The sequence below is a fragment of the Fusarium falciforme genome, chromosome 4 (assembly GCF_026873545.1).
Source record: "Fusarium falciforme chromosome 4, complete sequence".
NCBI classification, from domain to species: Eukaryota; Fungi; Ascomycota; class Sordariomycetes; order Hypocreales; family Nectriaceae; genus Fusarium; species Fusarium falciforme.
In genome coordinates this window covers 456,204-471,624 of record NC_070547.1, presented here as the reverse complement: position 1 = coordinate 471,624, position 15,421 = coordinate 456,204, and the positions used below count along the sequence as shown (strand labels likewise).

Here is a 15,421-nt window from a genome sequence, read left to right as displayed (position 1 = left end):
AAAGAAAGTGGCTGATGCTAAGGAGTTGGTCGTCTCATAGTTATAAGTCGTCTTCGGTGGATGTTTGCCGATCCCGCTCCGGGGTATGTCCGTTGCATTTTTCCATCAATCGGAAGCCCAGGTTTTCACGCTACTCAGCTCATCTTGAGGCTTTCAGCCTATTTTCTCTCTGGTGGAGGGGTAATCACCAGTAAATCCATGTCATTGTGAAGAGGAGGATACCTTTGCTCTAAAGATCTTTGTAAAATATCGCCAGAATTCAGGAACAAAAGTATTCAGATCAAGCCCGGTGCACTCTAGGAAGAACCAGCTTCCCATGTGAGAAGATAACATTCCTCCCACGAAACCTCTCCTCAGTCCGATCACCACCTTCATGCCTCATAGCCGGTATAACCGATTTGCTGTTCACAGAGCCAATCTCAAGCTGCAAGCTTTGTCCTGAGTCGAACAAGAACGCAGCTGGAAATAACGGGACTGTTATGGTATACTTCTTCCCAGGGACCACGGCTGACTTGGGAACAGGGGGCTGACTGATGACTTTGTCCCTCGTAAAGTCTGTCTCGATTTCTTTACGGTGCGAGAGGCGGAAGTAACCTCTAGCAAAGCTGTCCATTGGCTCACCGTGGTTTCCGACGAGGATAATAGGCTCTTTATCCGCTGTGCGGGCTCGCAGATAGATAAAGAGGTCCATGTCTTGAGCCTCGGTGACCACCTCGAGCTCCAAAAAAGGCGACCCTAAGAGCTCAAACGAGTCGGAAAAGGGATGATCCAAGGTAAACTCGATGTTATCTCTAAAGCCTTGATAGCCGAAAGCCATTTTTAGCTCCTTGGACTCCTCCAGGCTCAATGTCTTGTTGGGGTTGAGATAGAATGCAACATCTTCAGCGTCAGGGGGTGGAAATGCTTGTTCGCTCTCTCGGTAAAAGATTGAAGTGCCTTGATGCTGAATCAATCGAATTCTAGGGACATCCAGCATCCCGTTGTGTCTCTTGTCGAATAGAAAATAATCCAGGAACTGCCTCTGTCGTTTGATGTGATCAGGATCGTAAAAGGCCGCGAGGTGATTTCCCGTGTGCATTTCCAGCCATTTAAACTTGGATGATGCCCCGTTATAGGCTCGAATATTTCCCGGGAGGTGAAGCTCAGGGTCCGTCCAGTTTCCGGCGAGATATATCGGAACTTCAATGCCAGACAGTTTCCGCACTCTACCCAGAACATCCCAGACGCCCTCTGTAGGATACTCTGTGTTCAAGCATACCCCTGGAAAGTCCACTCTGTTTTCCGCCAACGCTTCTTCTGAAAGAATCCCACCATCTCGGCCGGATTGTTGAGGTACGACAATGTTGTTATACCAGTGACACTGGAAATTGTGACTGTATATCCCACCTCTTCGAGAAGATTGATACATATTGCACTGAGCCTCATAGGACACGACGCACGTCAGGTGAGGCGGCTTCTGCATCGCAGCCCAGTATCCTACCATACCGTAGTAGCTGATTCCCGAGAATGCAACTTTGCCGGTGGACCAGCTTTGCGTGCCTGCCCACTCGACAACGTCGTAGAGATCTATCAAGTTTATGAGCTTTCTTGTAATTAAATTGTAAGAAGTGAAGATTACCTTGTCCTTCGGCATCGCCTTGGATCATAAGTGAGCGTTCCAGCCCGAACGGGTCAAGCTTTCCTTGGCTTCCACCAATTCCTCGCGCATCGACACGCAACAAAGCATAGCCAAAGTCTTTTGTCTGGTTGGCGTTAGCGGCATGTTTTCTATCATAACCCTTCAATCTCTTACCCAGATCAGGGGATCGCATAGCTCGAAGCACGCATCAGGGCCCAGGGGCTTGATGTGCTTATACATCTCAGCATATATAGGGGTCTGAGGCAATCCAAAGACAGATGCATGGGTGTCTTTTCCATACGGTCCAAGACTGCAGAGTACTGGGGTCTTTTGTCCATACTTGCTCGCCGAGAAGGGCAGGAATAAGTCTGCACATAGCTCGACGCCATCGCGCATAGGAATAAAGAGGTTTTTGATGCGGGTGTATCCCTCGACGTCAGTCTCACTCCGACTATACCCAGCGCGCGAATTGGCAGAGGAGTCCATTTCCAAGAGGTGAATTTTGCTTTGGAAGGGTTCTAGATAGAGAAACAGCGGGCTACGAGGTGACTTCGAGGCTCGAGCTTGGGATATTTATGGCACGTCTTCGGCGGCGGAATTTTGTACGTGTCCGAGCTTACAGACTGACCTAGAGCAATTTCGCTATCGCGTATTTCTCGATTCTCTATTGGCTTCCTGGATCCTAGCTGATAGCGAAAATCGAGACTCCCCACGGCACTTTACCCGGCTCTTGATGCGGGGTTTGGGGTTTCAGATACAAGTCGGGATAGCTTCAGCTGACTGGGGAGACGAACCTTATTATTAAGTACTCTTAGCGTGAGCTGAAAGAACCCATCATATTGCTATTGGATGCTAGGACCGAGGTTTGGCGGCTCGCCGAGGTGATCTTGAGAATCCTGCTTAGACTTCAACTAGGCGGAATGACATTCCGAGCCTTGTAGCTTTCGGTATGTAAGTGGGATGCCATGAGCTTACCAGCCATCTTGCCTAAAATCCTGGGCAGTCTGATAGTTCTGCCTTCCACACCTGCTCAAGGTCCCCCCTGGATCACCATCATGAAACACCCCAGTTGAATCCTCCAACGCGTCATAATACCGGCTGACGGCAAGCAATCACACATCCTCCATGTACTATCATTGGCTGTCACATTTCCCCGTGAGCTGATCATCGCGGGGAGGAAACCCCTTTTAGGAAGCCCGGAGCCGAGACCCCAGTGTTGACCGAGGTGGGAGGGGTAGTAGACTGATAGGCTTACAAGACGAAGAAATCGCTCGAGGAATAGTATGACGGTCGTCACAATCTCCCGTACTTATGGCTAGGCATAGGGAGGCCTAGGCCGGATTCAAGTGCTCGGCGACATTCGTGACCTTTACACTTTATTATCATTTCGGTCAACAGCGTTGTCGTCTGGTTTCACTAGATGCCGCGGAGCACTCACAAGAACGGTGCACGGCCGATCATACTTGAGGGCTAAAAGACTCTAACAGAGCCGTGGTCGGCAATATGGCTCCGATGTCCGTTGCAAGGAGGCCAACCTACACGATTCGTTCCGATAAGCTGTCAGCGTATGACGGCCCACAGAGGCTTCACAGAATCGATCGCCTTCTACTGCATACGGCGCAATACCGCTCTAGACTAATCCAGTAAGATAGGGCCAAAAATGGCCCGGGTGATCATAGCGCACAACCTTGACTCTACCGTAATGGAGAAGTATTTCACTGCAGGTCGAACTATGCTGCCTGATTTGACCTCGCTCGCCATCCGCGAGGCCGTAGCGATAGCACAGATAATCGCCCCTTAACAGCAGCCTAGCTTTCTTTCGACTTAGCCAAGAGCAAGGTCGCTACCTTGCGGCGTTGGCTTCCTGGCCGCCGGTTTGGGGAGCCCTTCGAGAAACCGGCCTGACATCTAGGACTTCTTGTGTATGTCTTCAAGAAATGTGTCCCTCGCTCGAGCGTCGAGGGCATGTTTTACGCGAGAATGCTGACCAGAAACTTGACGACGAACTCGGTCGACCCCGAGAAAGAGGTCGACGGGCGCTTCTGCGGACGCGAAAAGAACATCATCATCAAAGACGAGTTCAAAGAGAAGCCTATTCTGCTAAAGGGTGCACCGAGAGGGATGTCGATCAAGGAAAACATGCCGATGCGAGCGGGCGCTCTCATGGACTACCTGGGGCTCCGAGGAACGCAGACAGACCCTGAAGTCATTCCGAGAAATGATCAACATACAGTGGGCAATCATCTGCGCTGCTGCCATGGAAGTCTACTCGACAAGCCTATAGCAAGGCAAAGGAAGAGCCATCGAAAGACCGCGGCTCCAAGAATCGCTCCCTTGACCATGGTTCGGGCCTCCTCCAATAGCGTCTGTTCCAATCAGGACAGGCAAGGCGCCTGACTAAATCCTAACAAGAATCCAAACTTGTAGCGGAAACATATGATGAGAATTTAGGAAGGTTTATGAAAGATAAAGTTGGGACTTTTATAAGTTTGTAAGAATGCTCTATGAATTGTCTAAGAATACTTCTAGAGAATGTCACAAGAATTCTACAAAGATTTCTTTATGAATCCCAGACTGGTTAGTAGGTGAGAGTATTGTTCTATCAGCTCAGTCAACTTAAAGAGATATACCCAGGTAAACTATGCCAGTTCTCTTCTTGGTTCACATGTACACGCTTCTTAAACTAGAGCTTTCACTTGAGGATCTTAGATATTCTTCCCATCGACCCTCAACAAAGAATCATGGTTTTCGGTGACTTGTATGAGTTTAAGCGGATTAAATTCTTGCGTCTACGTGGCCGGATAACTCAAGCCTGGTTACCCAGCCTGCGTCACTTCTTCCCCGAGGCAACAAACACCTCCAACGAACCTTGACAATGATGTAGCCAGTCAAAAACCAGCAGAATGTAACCACACCCTTATGGTCACGTCAATTCGATCAGGTCCAGAACCCAATAGAACGCCTCCAATATCAGCCCAGCAGCACTGGTCTTTCCATGCGCAGCAGGCTCTGTCAATGTCTCACCATGAAGGATCTCAGCCGCATGCCAAGACCTTCACATGCAGCCCTCAGCTATTATTATCCCAAACCCAGCCCCTGAGCCGCCTTATGGGGGCGAAAACACCTTATTGCGCAGCTCAGCTCTCTGCATCAGGCTCTGGCTATTTTTTCGCTTTGTGTAACAAACACATGTTTAAAACTCTCCTTCCCCCGCATCTTTTGGGGGCGAGAGGTCAGGAACCTATTTGCAGCCATGAGTAACAACATTTGCAACATATCGCTCGAATACGATGCGACCAAACAACAGAATATAACATGGGTCGACAGCCCCAACGTCCGGGGCACCCTCAACATCCTCCAGAGCTGCGTCTTGACCCTCGTCGCATGCATCTACACGGCTCTGCATCTCGATGTGCCTCTCAAGACGGCGTGGCACGAAGTCTTTCTCTACAAGCTCAAATGGGTCCTCATCACTCTCTTTGCGCCTGAGATTTCGGTTTACATGGCTGCGGATCAGCTCCAGCAAGCTTGGAGTCTCAAAGAGAGGCTTCTGTCTCTGGTTCCCCAGGTACAGGCCGTGGTTCCTGACACGGGGGAGAGTGAGGTTGAGCTTCCGCTAGTGGGGAGTAAGACCAACGTCATGAGCGCAATTGTAAGAGCTCCCTTTCAACAAGCCGACTTTAGCTAAGCGTCATCCTTTCCAGCCAGAGATTAGTCTTAAATACGCCTTCTTCATCATAATGGGAGGCGTCCGCGTCAACGTCGACGACATAATCTCGCTCCCCGACCTCGACTTCAAAGCGCAACGCCACTTTACCACCCGTCCTTACACGATCCGAGTCGGTCCCAAGACGATAATTCAGCTTGCTGAAAAAGGATACTGGATAAACATACCAATGCAAAAGATTGATGACAAAAGCAAGGCCGATGTGCTGCAAAAATGCCTGGTCATGATCCAGGTTTCTTGGATGGTGATGCAGTGCATCTTTCGCAAGGTTTATAACCTGCCTCTGGCTTTGTTGGAGGTTCATACTATGGTGCATGTTGTTTGTGCCATGTTCCTCTATCTCTGCTGGTTGAGGGTGAGTGTCCTCTCGCAAAGTGACCCGATGGATAAATGACATTGCTAGAAACCATTAAATGTCCTAGAGCCCGAACTGCTGGACCCTGGCAAGTTCAAGGGCACCATAGCCCTTCTCGTTCAGCAACAGTTCTACCCCAACATGGCTACTAGGCTAGCCCTCGTTCCTCCTCAGGAATACCCTGACCAGCCACCCCCGCGAAGACGAGGCGGTCTTATCTCTCATGACTGGATCACGCCGAATATGGGGCAGCGCATAACCCATGAAGAATACCCTTGGGTCTCAGAAAAGATGTGGGCTTATCTGCCCCCGGATGCATGGGCGAGACTCAGATCGGACCTTTCGGAGCGACTACCTTTAGGTGCCTGGCGATGGCTCCCCCCAAGGCCGGGACGTTGGATCTCAGACAAAGAGACCCAGATGCGTCCGGGTGATGTTCTCCCGTGCGGCCTCATGTATCACTCCGAGTTTCAAGATCTCCCCCTCCCGCTGACAGAGGAATTTCTCAACCGATGGGGCGCGATCTTGAAAGCATTCCCATTCCAAGACCGCGAAGAATTAACAAGTGCATCCAAGTTCCTCAGAGTAAACAGACTTGGATGGGACTTTGAACTCGTCGACCCCGAAGAAGACGCCCCAGTCCAAGGCCAAGACCTCTTCCTCGCCCATCTAAAAGAATTCGCACCCGTTCCCGATGGCATCTTCAGAACCATGCCCTTCAGCGCCGGCAAACGGAATCTCGACATCAACCTCAAGGTCTTTACAGAGAACACGAGCTCATCCTTCGGTCTCCTGAAGTTTTTCAGAGCGTTCCCCTGGCTGGCGGTCCTCGCCCTCCTCCTCTCTGGCATCTACGGCGGCGTCCACCTGTCAGCCTGGAGATCGACGTTCCCCAGTATCCATGAACAAATTCTCTGGAAGGTCAGCTGTATATACATCGCCGCCGTTCTCCCCGTATACTTTATCATTGGCCCTGCAATGTCGGACGTTGCATTCTGGTCTGGGCCTCAAACTTTCACTGCTGTCGGGATGTCCACGGTGATATCACTTGTTCTACTGACATATGGGGTTGCAAGGGTGTTTATCATTGTCGAGTCTTTTATCAGTTTACGGCTTGTCCCTCTTGGGGTGTATATATCGCCAACTTGGGTCCAGATGTTTCCTCATTTTTAGCAGCCACAAAAATCAAGCAGTTTCTTTCCTTCATCCTTCGTTCCCTTTTGTCCTATGACTATGTTAAACTTGAGAAGCTGACCTCAATATCAAGATCAAGACATGATCGTCCTCTTAAAGTATGACACGGCTAAGACGGCAGGACATGCTAGGGAGAGCTTCAGGCAACCGGCCCCACACGGCGGAGTTCCGCCCATTGTGGGGCGGCCAAGGAGCATAAAACATCTTCTATCCCCAGAGCATAACATCTGGTACAACTCAACATTTATACACACACAATGACTTCTAGTGAGATAAAGAAAGTCGCCATCTTTGGTGTAAGAATCCCTCTACTTCTATGCTTCGTCCAGGCTAATGTGACCCCAGGCATCGGGCAATTTTGGAACCCCCATCACAGCCGCCCTCACAAAGGCTGGTTTCGAAGTGACCGTCATCTCCAGGACTGAATCAACAGCAACCTTTCCATCAGGACTTCCTGTCATCAAGACTACATATACCCTCGAAAATCTAACCAAAGCCTTGGCTGGTCAAGATGCGGCAGTCTGTGCCGTGGGTCCCGCTGGCGTCAGCTTGCAATCCACCATGATCGACGCCGCAGAAGCCGCAGGGGTAAAGCGCTTCATCATTGATGACTTTGGCTGGGGACCAGATTTTACGAGCTTCCCTGAGTTTGAACCTATTCGCGCTCAGCGACTGGTTGGAGTGAATCACGTCAAGGCCCGAAGTAAAGCCAACCCATCCTTTACTTGGACCGGCATCGCGACTGGCAACCCAGTTGATTGGGCCCTCAAGCGCTTTCCTCTCATGGGTTTCGATATTTCCAACCATACTGCTCTCGTCTACGATTCTGGAACGGAAAAGTTCACCGGTACCACGTTGGAAGGCATCGGTCAATCAGTTGTTGGCGTCCTCCAAAACCCAGAAGCCACAGCAAACCGCACAGTCAAAGTCATGTCCATAAAAGCAAGCCAAAACGAACTACTCCAAGCTTTTGAAAGTGTTTCAGGGAGTAAATGGGACATTCAGAGATCGACAACAAAGGAGTTGATAGACGGTGCGCGGGAGAAGCATGAAAAGGGTGACAGGGGTTGGATTCTGGCGTTGGCGGTGGCTCAGCTGTTTAATGAGGGCAAAGCCATGTGTCTTGTTGCGCCTTCTTGGGAGGAGTCGGATTCAAAGTTGTTGGGAGTGGCAGAGGTGTCTCCTCAGGAGCTTGCTGCTACTGTTCTAGGTGTGTCTGCAGGCTAAGGGGAAACTTGGCAGGGTTCGGGACTTTTCATACCAATCATGTTTCTGTGTCACTACACTTCTCAGGTAGTAGAATTAACACTACTACTCACTTCATGGGCTGCTGAATAGCAATCTTGGAGAATCCCCCTCCAACCTTGACGACACGTTGAATCTCCTCCAGCGAATCCTCCGCCGTTCCATCCAACACGCGAACCGGCACAGACCTAAACGACCTCCCATAATTCTCAACAGCCCATGCCAAAGCCTTCCAAGCCTTTTCGTAGTCGGCGGGTCTCGCTGGCACAGTGAACGGGTGTGGTACTCCTGCAAGCTGAACGGTAAAGTCGAGGTTTGGCGTAGCGATCGGGAACTTGAACTGCTTGCTCTCCCTAAACAGAGTCGAAGCGGCTACAGTCTTTTCCGAAATGCATCGAAGTACTTGGTCTGCCGAGTTGGGAGCTCCCGCAGCGTCAAACGCGTACGTAAAGTCGTCATAGCCAAGTTCGTTCAAAGCTGTGCTGATAGATTCGTACACATCCTCTGCCCTGTAATCAAAACATTTCGTGGCCCCAAGAGATTCAAGGTGCTCGAACTGTTCAGGTTTCGCCGCGACAATGATAGGAGATACGCCGCTTGCAACAGCAAACTGAAGGGCACAGTACCCGACAGCTCCCGTAGCACCCCAGAGCAAGAAAGGACCATTCTTCTCAAATTTCTCAGTTTCTCCGGGGAGCGGAAACTCAAGGTAGTTGTAAAGTGCATCAGCAGCCGTCATGGCGACGACAGTAAGACACGCCGCATCAAACTGGGGCAAGTTGTCAGGGACCTTGAAGAGCATGGTCTCGGGGCAAGTGAGATAAGTTTGGTGAGAGCCATAGTTGGGAGATCGGCCCAGGCCAGATGGCGTGTAGCCGGCCACGATATCTCCTGGTTTATAAGGTGAATCTGGGTTGGTGATCTCAATGACCTCGCCGCAAAAGTCGTAGCCGAGGGTGGTGTTGACGATGCCGAGTTCAGTTGCATGCTTGATATCGGCTGGATTGACTCCAGAAAACAAAACTTTGATTAACAATTCACCATCTGTAGGTTTTGGAAGTTCCTGCTTCTGAATGACCTCGAATTGGGCATTTTGATTCACAAAGAGTGCTTTGGTAGTGTCGGCCATGGTGAGAGTTGTGGTGTTTGAAACTTGGGGTCACTTTCAATGATCCGAATGATGTGAGATAATATGAACAGAAGATGAATAATTGAGCAGAAACTTGGCAGATTTGATCAATATATATATTTATCTCTCATACGTTGCGCGTATAGAGTTTCGCGGAATGCGAACATCTGGCCATGGCGGGCACATTGACCACCCCGGCTCCGATTACGTGATCATTTCTAGAAGTTGAAGCTTTGGAGATGCAAGATCAATTCAATGCATAGCGCAATATCAAATAAATCAGAAAGTAAATAATCCAAAGCCCATTGGTCCCAATATACGATACATCGCCAAGGCACACAAAGAAGGTTGACTCAGGGTTCAGTGTTAGGTGAGCCAAGATTCCCACTTTCGGGCAACCAACAGCACAAGTAGAAAAAAAGAAAACACGCATTCCAGTTCACGGCCGTGTTCCTTCAAACGTCGATAGGCAGATGAAATACGGAGGCGACAAAAAAAAAGCAAAAGAGTCATGCTGCTTCTGCATGTCTAAGCCACCATCTGTTGGGTTTCACTGTGGGGTTCTACAGGGCGGTGCCCCTCAGGCTGGAGAAGACACTTGGGCATCTAGTACAGTTTTACCCCTGTCATCTCTTTCACCGACAGGCATTGCTTGATCACAGTTGAAGAGTGAAAGAACAGGCTTCAGTGTGACGAGGCTTGTTGAAATGAACAGGACTGGCGTTTCTCTTGGCTGAAGAGCCCAATGGCAAGCCCTCTCGCAACTTCATTTCCACAACTGTACTATCCCTGCCAGCCCGTCAGCAGCAAACATCCGACATTCCGAGAATGTGCAGCACTCAGGTGATGCAGCAGATCCATACGCGAAAACCACCAAGGCTGGGCGTCACACAAACAGGGGGCAGAGGATCGCTCAGCCTTACCGACACAGGCATGGTATATCATGCAGAGTCAGCACTCTGGGGCGGTTGACGTCTTCGCACCGTCCCGTTTGACTAAAACTGTTCGTTGTCTGACAGGGGTTGGTTTTGCCTGGATTTGGCCCCCACAGCTGCGTTCACCATCTTTTTGACGCCTGGGGAGGAGGTTGCAACCTGGACTACAAAAGTCGCCTCGCAGACACCATATTCTTTATTATTTTTTACCAATTATTTCTATTGATACCCATACCCAAGCATATTAGCCTTCATATCCTGGAATCGGCATCATGGCTGCCGACAACAAGCAGGATGACGCCGTCAGGACCCAATTCACCCAAATCCTCGACGACGCCAGCAAGCTCTACTCAGACTCTTCCAAAAAGGAAGACCTCGCCAACTTCCTCAACCCTCCGATCAAGTCCATCAAAGAGCTCATCAACCAGGTAGAGACGCAGAATGAAAAGTTCAGCTCGTTCCGCAAGAAGCGCCAGTCCCTCTTCAGCGCCCTCTCCGCCACTCTCGGCCCCGTCGAGGTCGTCGGCGAGATCGTGGCGGGCGGCGCAAGTGACATGTTTGCGCCCGCCGAGGGCATCTTTGGGGCTGTTGTTTATCTCATCAATGCCGCGAGGGATGTTTCGGCTGCGTATGACTCTATTCTCGAGTTGTTTGATCAGCTCAAGGTGAGCGATATCGTGCCCAACCCCGCATCACAGAACTAATCAGTGAGCAAAGGACTTTACGTCGCGACTCGACGTCTACATCCAACATCAAATGTCCGACTCTCTACGGAATAAGGTCGTACATATTCTTGCTACTCTGTTCGAGGTGTTTGTGCTTGCCGCCAAGGAGGTCCGCCGCGGCCGCGTCAAGACGTACTTCCGAAACCTCGTTGGCGTTGACAGCCCCGTGCAGGAGGCCCTAGACAAGCTCAAGGCTCTCAACATTGGCGAGGAGCGCCAGGTAATTGCCGACACATACGGCGGCGTCAACAGGCTCGAGGTCAAGACGGACGAAGTGGCAAACATGATGAATCAGGTCAACCAGACGGTTCTGCAACTCAAGTCTGAGGCTCGGGAACGGACTATGGAGTCTGCTCAGGATAAGCTCAAGCAGATCCTGGAGCCATCTCCGTTTCCTGAAGACTTTTTTGCTCTGTTTAACAAGTCGCGGGCAGAGAGCACGGGAGAATGGATCATCAAGGATGATATCCTCAAGTCGTGGGTTGACAAGGAGACACAATTCCTCTGGATCTCAGGCGCTGCTGGTAAGTCGCCCTTCAAGAAGTGTATACATCAGCTAATCAGGTACCAGGAACTGGCAAGTCTTTTCTCACAACAAAATTAATCGCCTGGGGCACTGAGAATCTACCCCATATCGCCTATTTCTACTTCCGCGACAACAACCCAGAAACACGATCAGTTCTTCAAGCGCTCAAGGATGTCGCCTACCAGCTCAGCGAGAGCGATCCTTTCTACGCCAAGCAACTCCTCAAGAGTCTGCGCAGCAATGATGAGATTAGAACAATCCCCAGTGCCTTCAGAAAGCTCCTGGTGCAACCCTTCCAAGAAGACAAGCTCAAGAAGGACATTTACATCTTCTTTGACGGCATTGACGAAGCCGACCCTGCTGAAGTCGGAGAACTACTCGAGCAGCTTGGGTCTGACGACGAGTCCGTCCATAGACCAGATCACTGCAGACTTCAAGTCGCCCTCATCGGACGAACATACATGACAGAGACGGTAACCTACGCTCTTGACCCAGACAACCGAGGCAGCCACGTCGTCAATACTCTCAACGTGACTCCAGACCGCAACGCCCAAGATGTCAGGGCCTACATCGAGGAGAGTGTCTGGCGCCTACGAAATCTCAACCGCTCACCTCCCGAGTTCAAGGACAAGGTCGTAGAGGCCATGGTCAAGCAGGCTGCAGGGCTCTTCATCCTTGCAAAGTTCATGCTCGAGGATATTAGCCGGAAGCGCCACCCACAGACGATTCTCCAGAGTCTGCAGTCATATCCCAAGGAGATCAACGGCATGCTTGCGCGCACGCTCAAGAACTTGTCCGAGACATTGTACGAGGATCAAGCTAGTGATCTCAATGAGATGCTGCAGTGGGTTGCCTGCGCTGAGGAGGTGTTGAGTCTGGAGCAGTTGGAGGCTGTTCTCATCTTTAGATTCGGTGATCCGCCTTTTCATCTCGAGGAGACTCTTCGTGGACAGTATGCCTGCTTCTTTGAGCTCGAGCGTGAAGATGGGTTAACCACCGATGATCTTATTCGAGAGCACGAAAAGGAGCAGCGCGATCTAGGCTCCGGCAGAAGATCAAGCTCAGCCAGTCGTCCTGGTTCTGGTAGAAATGACAGCCCAAGCCAAGGTATCTTTGGTCGTTCAACCGGCACAGATCTAAACCGCAACCTCTCGCCAGGCCGTCGTGGAAGTCCAACACAAGGTCTAAGCCCTTCTCGAAGCCCTGGACGAAGTCCCGCCCGTGGTGCCAGCCCCGCCAACAACTCAGATCTCTTCGACCCCATGAGCGAGATGGAGTTCCGATCCAACAAGTCAAACACGTGGGTGACCTTCTTCCACTCTTCCGTCAAGAGCTTCTTTAGTCAGGAAAACTCTGCCAAGCTTGGTGCACCAACCACAGGCCCTACCATCGGCTTCGACCCCCTTGTGGCTAGAATCCACATTGTCAAGACTTGTCTATCCATTTTTACCGACCAAGCCTGGTTCAACAAGCACAGACTCGGTAGTAACGGTCGGGAGGCTATCAAGCAGTACGCCGCCTGGTACTGGCAAGAGCATTTGGCCGTCCTCGACCCAGAGACTGTTCCAGCTGCTGAGAAGCGTGAGCTCGGACAGCGAGTGTACAAGATGCTCACAGACGACAGCATCATTCTTGACTGGACCCTCATGTACGAGAAGAACGACGAAGGTCTCGACGTCCTCACAGACTCCAACATGAAGGGTCTCAAGAAGTGGATGAGCGACCCTGAAGTCCTCAACTCGCTCACCGCCGAAAACAGAGAATGGACAAAGAAGGCCCTCGACGAGAACCCGGGCATCTTCAAGCCCATCGGTGATCTGTACGCCCGGGCCTGGCTGTCAGAGGACTTTAAAAAGTACATCCCCACACTCTTCTGCTTCAAGATTGTCCAATCCATCGCCTTCATGCAGGAGGGTTACTCATGGACAGATTGCAACCGACACTGGACAGAGATCCCCGTCGACAAGCGTATCACAAAGGCTGCAGAGTGGGCGCAGATTCCCGAGTCTGCACACTGGCACAGGCGTTACGGAAGTACGTACTTGACCAACGACATGAACAGCAAGGCTCTGTTCCACTACGACAAGGCCCTCGCTCTCGATAACAACAGCGTCGAGACGCGTGGTCGTATCGCATACTGTCTTTCGCGGGATGGTCGCTTCAAGGAGGCGTTGGAGCAGACACTCAAGTGTGAGGCGATCGAGGAGGAGAGCATTGCTGGTGGAAAGCTTGATGAGGAGGCTCTCAAGGCGAGCAAGTGGCGATTGTACAAGGACCACATCCTCATCGCAACCTGCTATGAGGAGCTCGGTAACGCTGAGGATGCCCTCGTGTACTACCTCAAGGCCATGAAGAGCGCCAAGGTTGTGGGTCTCAACAACAAGGCCTGCAAGGAGTACTTTGAGCCTGAGCTCGGATACTTGGAGCTCCTGGCCGCTGAGAGCCGACACGACGAAATCATCAAGTTTCTCCACGAACTCGATGAAGAAATCACAGATGCCGAGCACCACCGGACTCAGCTGGTTGAGTTCCTCCTGGAGTGGTACAACAAGCCTCTTATCTTCGACTGGATTCCCAAGGCAGCGAGCAAAGTCGGTGCTACAGCCTTCATGATTGAGAGGCTCGAGTTTACCATTGAGGTGGCCACCGCGACTCGCGATCCTCTCAAGGCTTTGTACTTGAGACTGGCACTCGGTGCCACGTATACTTACAACCGCGAGATTGACGCCGCCATTAACTTGTTTGAGCGCATCACCCAGCTAGGCTACCGTCCACGTGGAAATGTCCCTACACGACAGGCCTATGCTCTTGCTTTCCAGAGACTCGCAACACTCTACAAGGAGAGGATCCTCCACGCTGGACTCAAGACCCCTGAGGCCAACGGCTGGCTTGAAGAGCTCAAGAGCGTCAAGGACCAGCAAAGCAAGCACCAAAACCAAGACATGCCCATCAGCATGGTTGGTTCAGACGTCAATGTTGCAGCCATCTACCTGGCCCTCTTCAACCGCCTCTTAGGCAACACAACAGGCGCAGACCGTGATCTCCGCCAGCTCATAAACGACAGCATCGACATCCTCTCCGATGATGACGTTCAAAACGACGAGTACGCACTCGACAACCTCCTCCGTCTCTTCATCGCAGCAGACGACATGGCAAACGCCCTAGCCCTGAGCCAATCGATGCGAAGAGTCGATCCCAAGGCATTAACATCTACACCCAGCGACTCACCCGTCGTACAACGCTCAGAGCCCAAACTCCCCGAGATCCAAACAATGCAACAATCCTGCGCCCAATGCCTCGACCCAATCCCATCTTCAGACTCGTACTTTATCTGCGAGTACTGCATGGAATGCTACGACGCAAAGTGCATCAAGGTGATACAAGGTGAAGGCAACAAAACAAGCGATCACAGAGCAGACTTGATCTGTCGAAGTGACCACAAGTGGTTGACGGTGCCGCCGCTGCAAAAGGTGCTGCACAGGGGAGAGATTTTGCTCCCGGATGGAAAGATTGCGAGCTTTGGTGAATGGAAGGCTGGGTTGGAGAAGAAGTGGCCAAGGAAGTAGATGGGAGTATGAAGCATTAGTGGAGTTGGAGGGTGCATGTTGGGATGTATTTGGTATGGGAAATAGATTGAGATTCATTGCGCATCTCAAATTGAAGCATAGCGAAGGTCATTGGGATATACGTGCTAGGTAGAGTAGATGTTAGACAACATGGATGAGGGCTGCGGCAGCACGCTCAAGGTTCCGTCGGTGTAACCCGCGAGTGCCAGACATTGTTTGCAATGTGATGAAGATGATTGACCTAAGCGGTTAAATGAGATACAAAAAAGGGTTCCCGGACTAGGATGCTCATCGGGACACTTAACGGCGACCTTCCAAGGCATATGCATGTCCCCGTCAAGTTTTGTTCCAGGCAACAAGCTCCCGTCGCGTTTGTCGGAGTTAAACACAGACCAAAGTGA

The 15,421-nt window shown here is 51.1% G+C and overlaps 3 protein-coding genes and 1 pseudogene across 4 annotated transcripts, besides 1 other annotated feature; 2 read left to right on the top strand and 2 right to left on the bottom strand.

The window, feature by feature from the left end:
* Positions 1-280: 280 nt before the first annotated feature.
* On the bottom strand, positions 281-2,104 carry NCS54_00490600 (PepX-C domain-containing protein; the record flags this gene model as incomplete). The annotated part of the gene is made up of 3 exons (XM_053150426.1): positions 281-1,566; positions 1,619-1,742; positions 1,793-2,104. 3 exons carry the CDS (start codon positions 2,102-2,104, stop codon positions 281-283), a joined length of 1,722 nt encoding a protein of 573 aa, XP_053006401.1.
* A 2,767-nt stretch (positions 2,105-4,871) lies between these two features.
* On the top strand, positions 4,872-8,121 carry NCS54_00490500 (NmrA domain-containing protein; the record flags this gene model as incomplete). Its single annotated transcript, XM_053150425.1, has 4 exons — positions 4,872-5,270; positions 5,323-5,700; positions 5,749-6,738; positions 7,240-8,121. The coding sequence occupies 4 exons, from the start codon at positions 4,872-4,874 to the stop codon at positions 8,119-8,121; spliced, it is 2,649 nt and encodes an 882-aa protein (XP_053006400.1).
* Positions 8,122-8,209: 88 nt separating this feature from the next.
* Positions 8,210-9,268, bottom strand: NCS54_00490400 (PKS-ER domain-containing protein; the record flags this gene model as incomplete). The annotated part of the gene is made up of 1 exon (XM_053150424.1): positions 8,210-9,268. The coding sequence occupies one exon, from the start codon at positions 9,266-9,268 to the stop codon at positions 8,210-8,212; it is 1,059 nt and encodes a 352-aa protein (XP_053006399.1).
* A 1,183-nt stretch (positions 9,269-10,451) lies between these two features.
* On the top strand, positions 10,452-15,020 carry NCS54_00490300 (annotated as a pseudogene). Its single transcript has 3 exons — positions 10,452-10,868; positions 10,921-11,452; positions 11,500-15,020.
* Positions 10,452-15,020: a sequence feature.
* Positions 15,021-15,421: the final 401 nt, after the last annotated feature.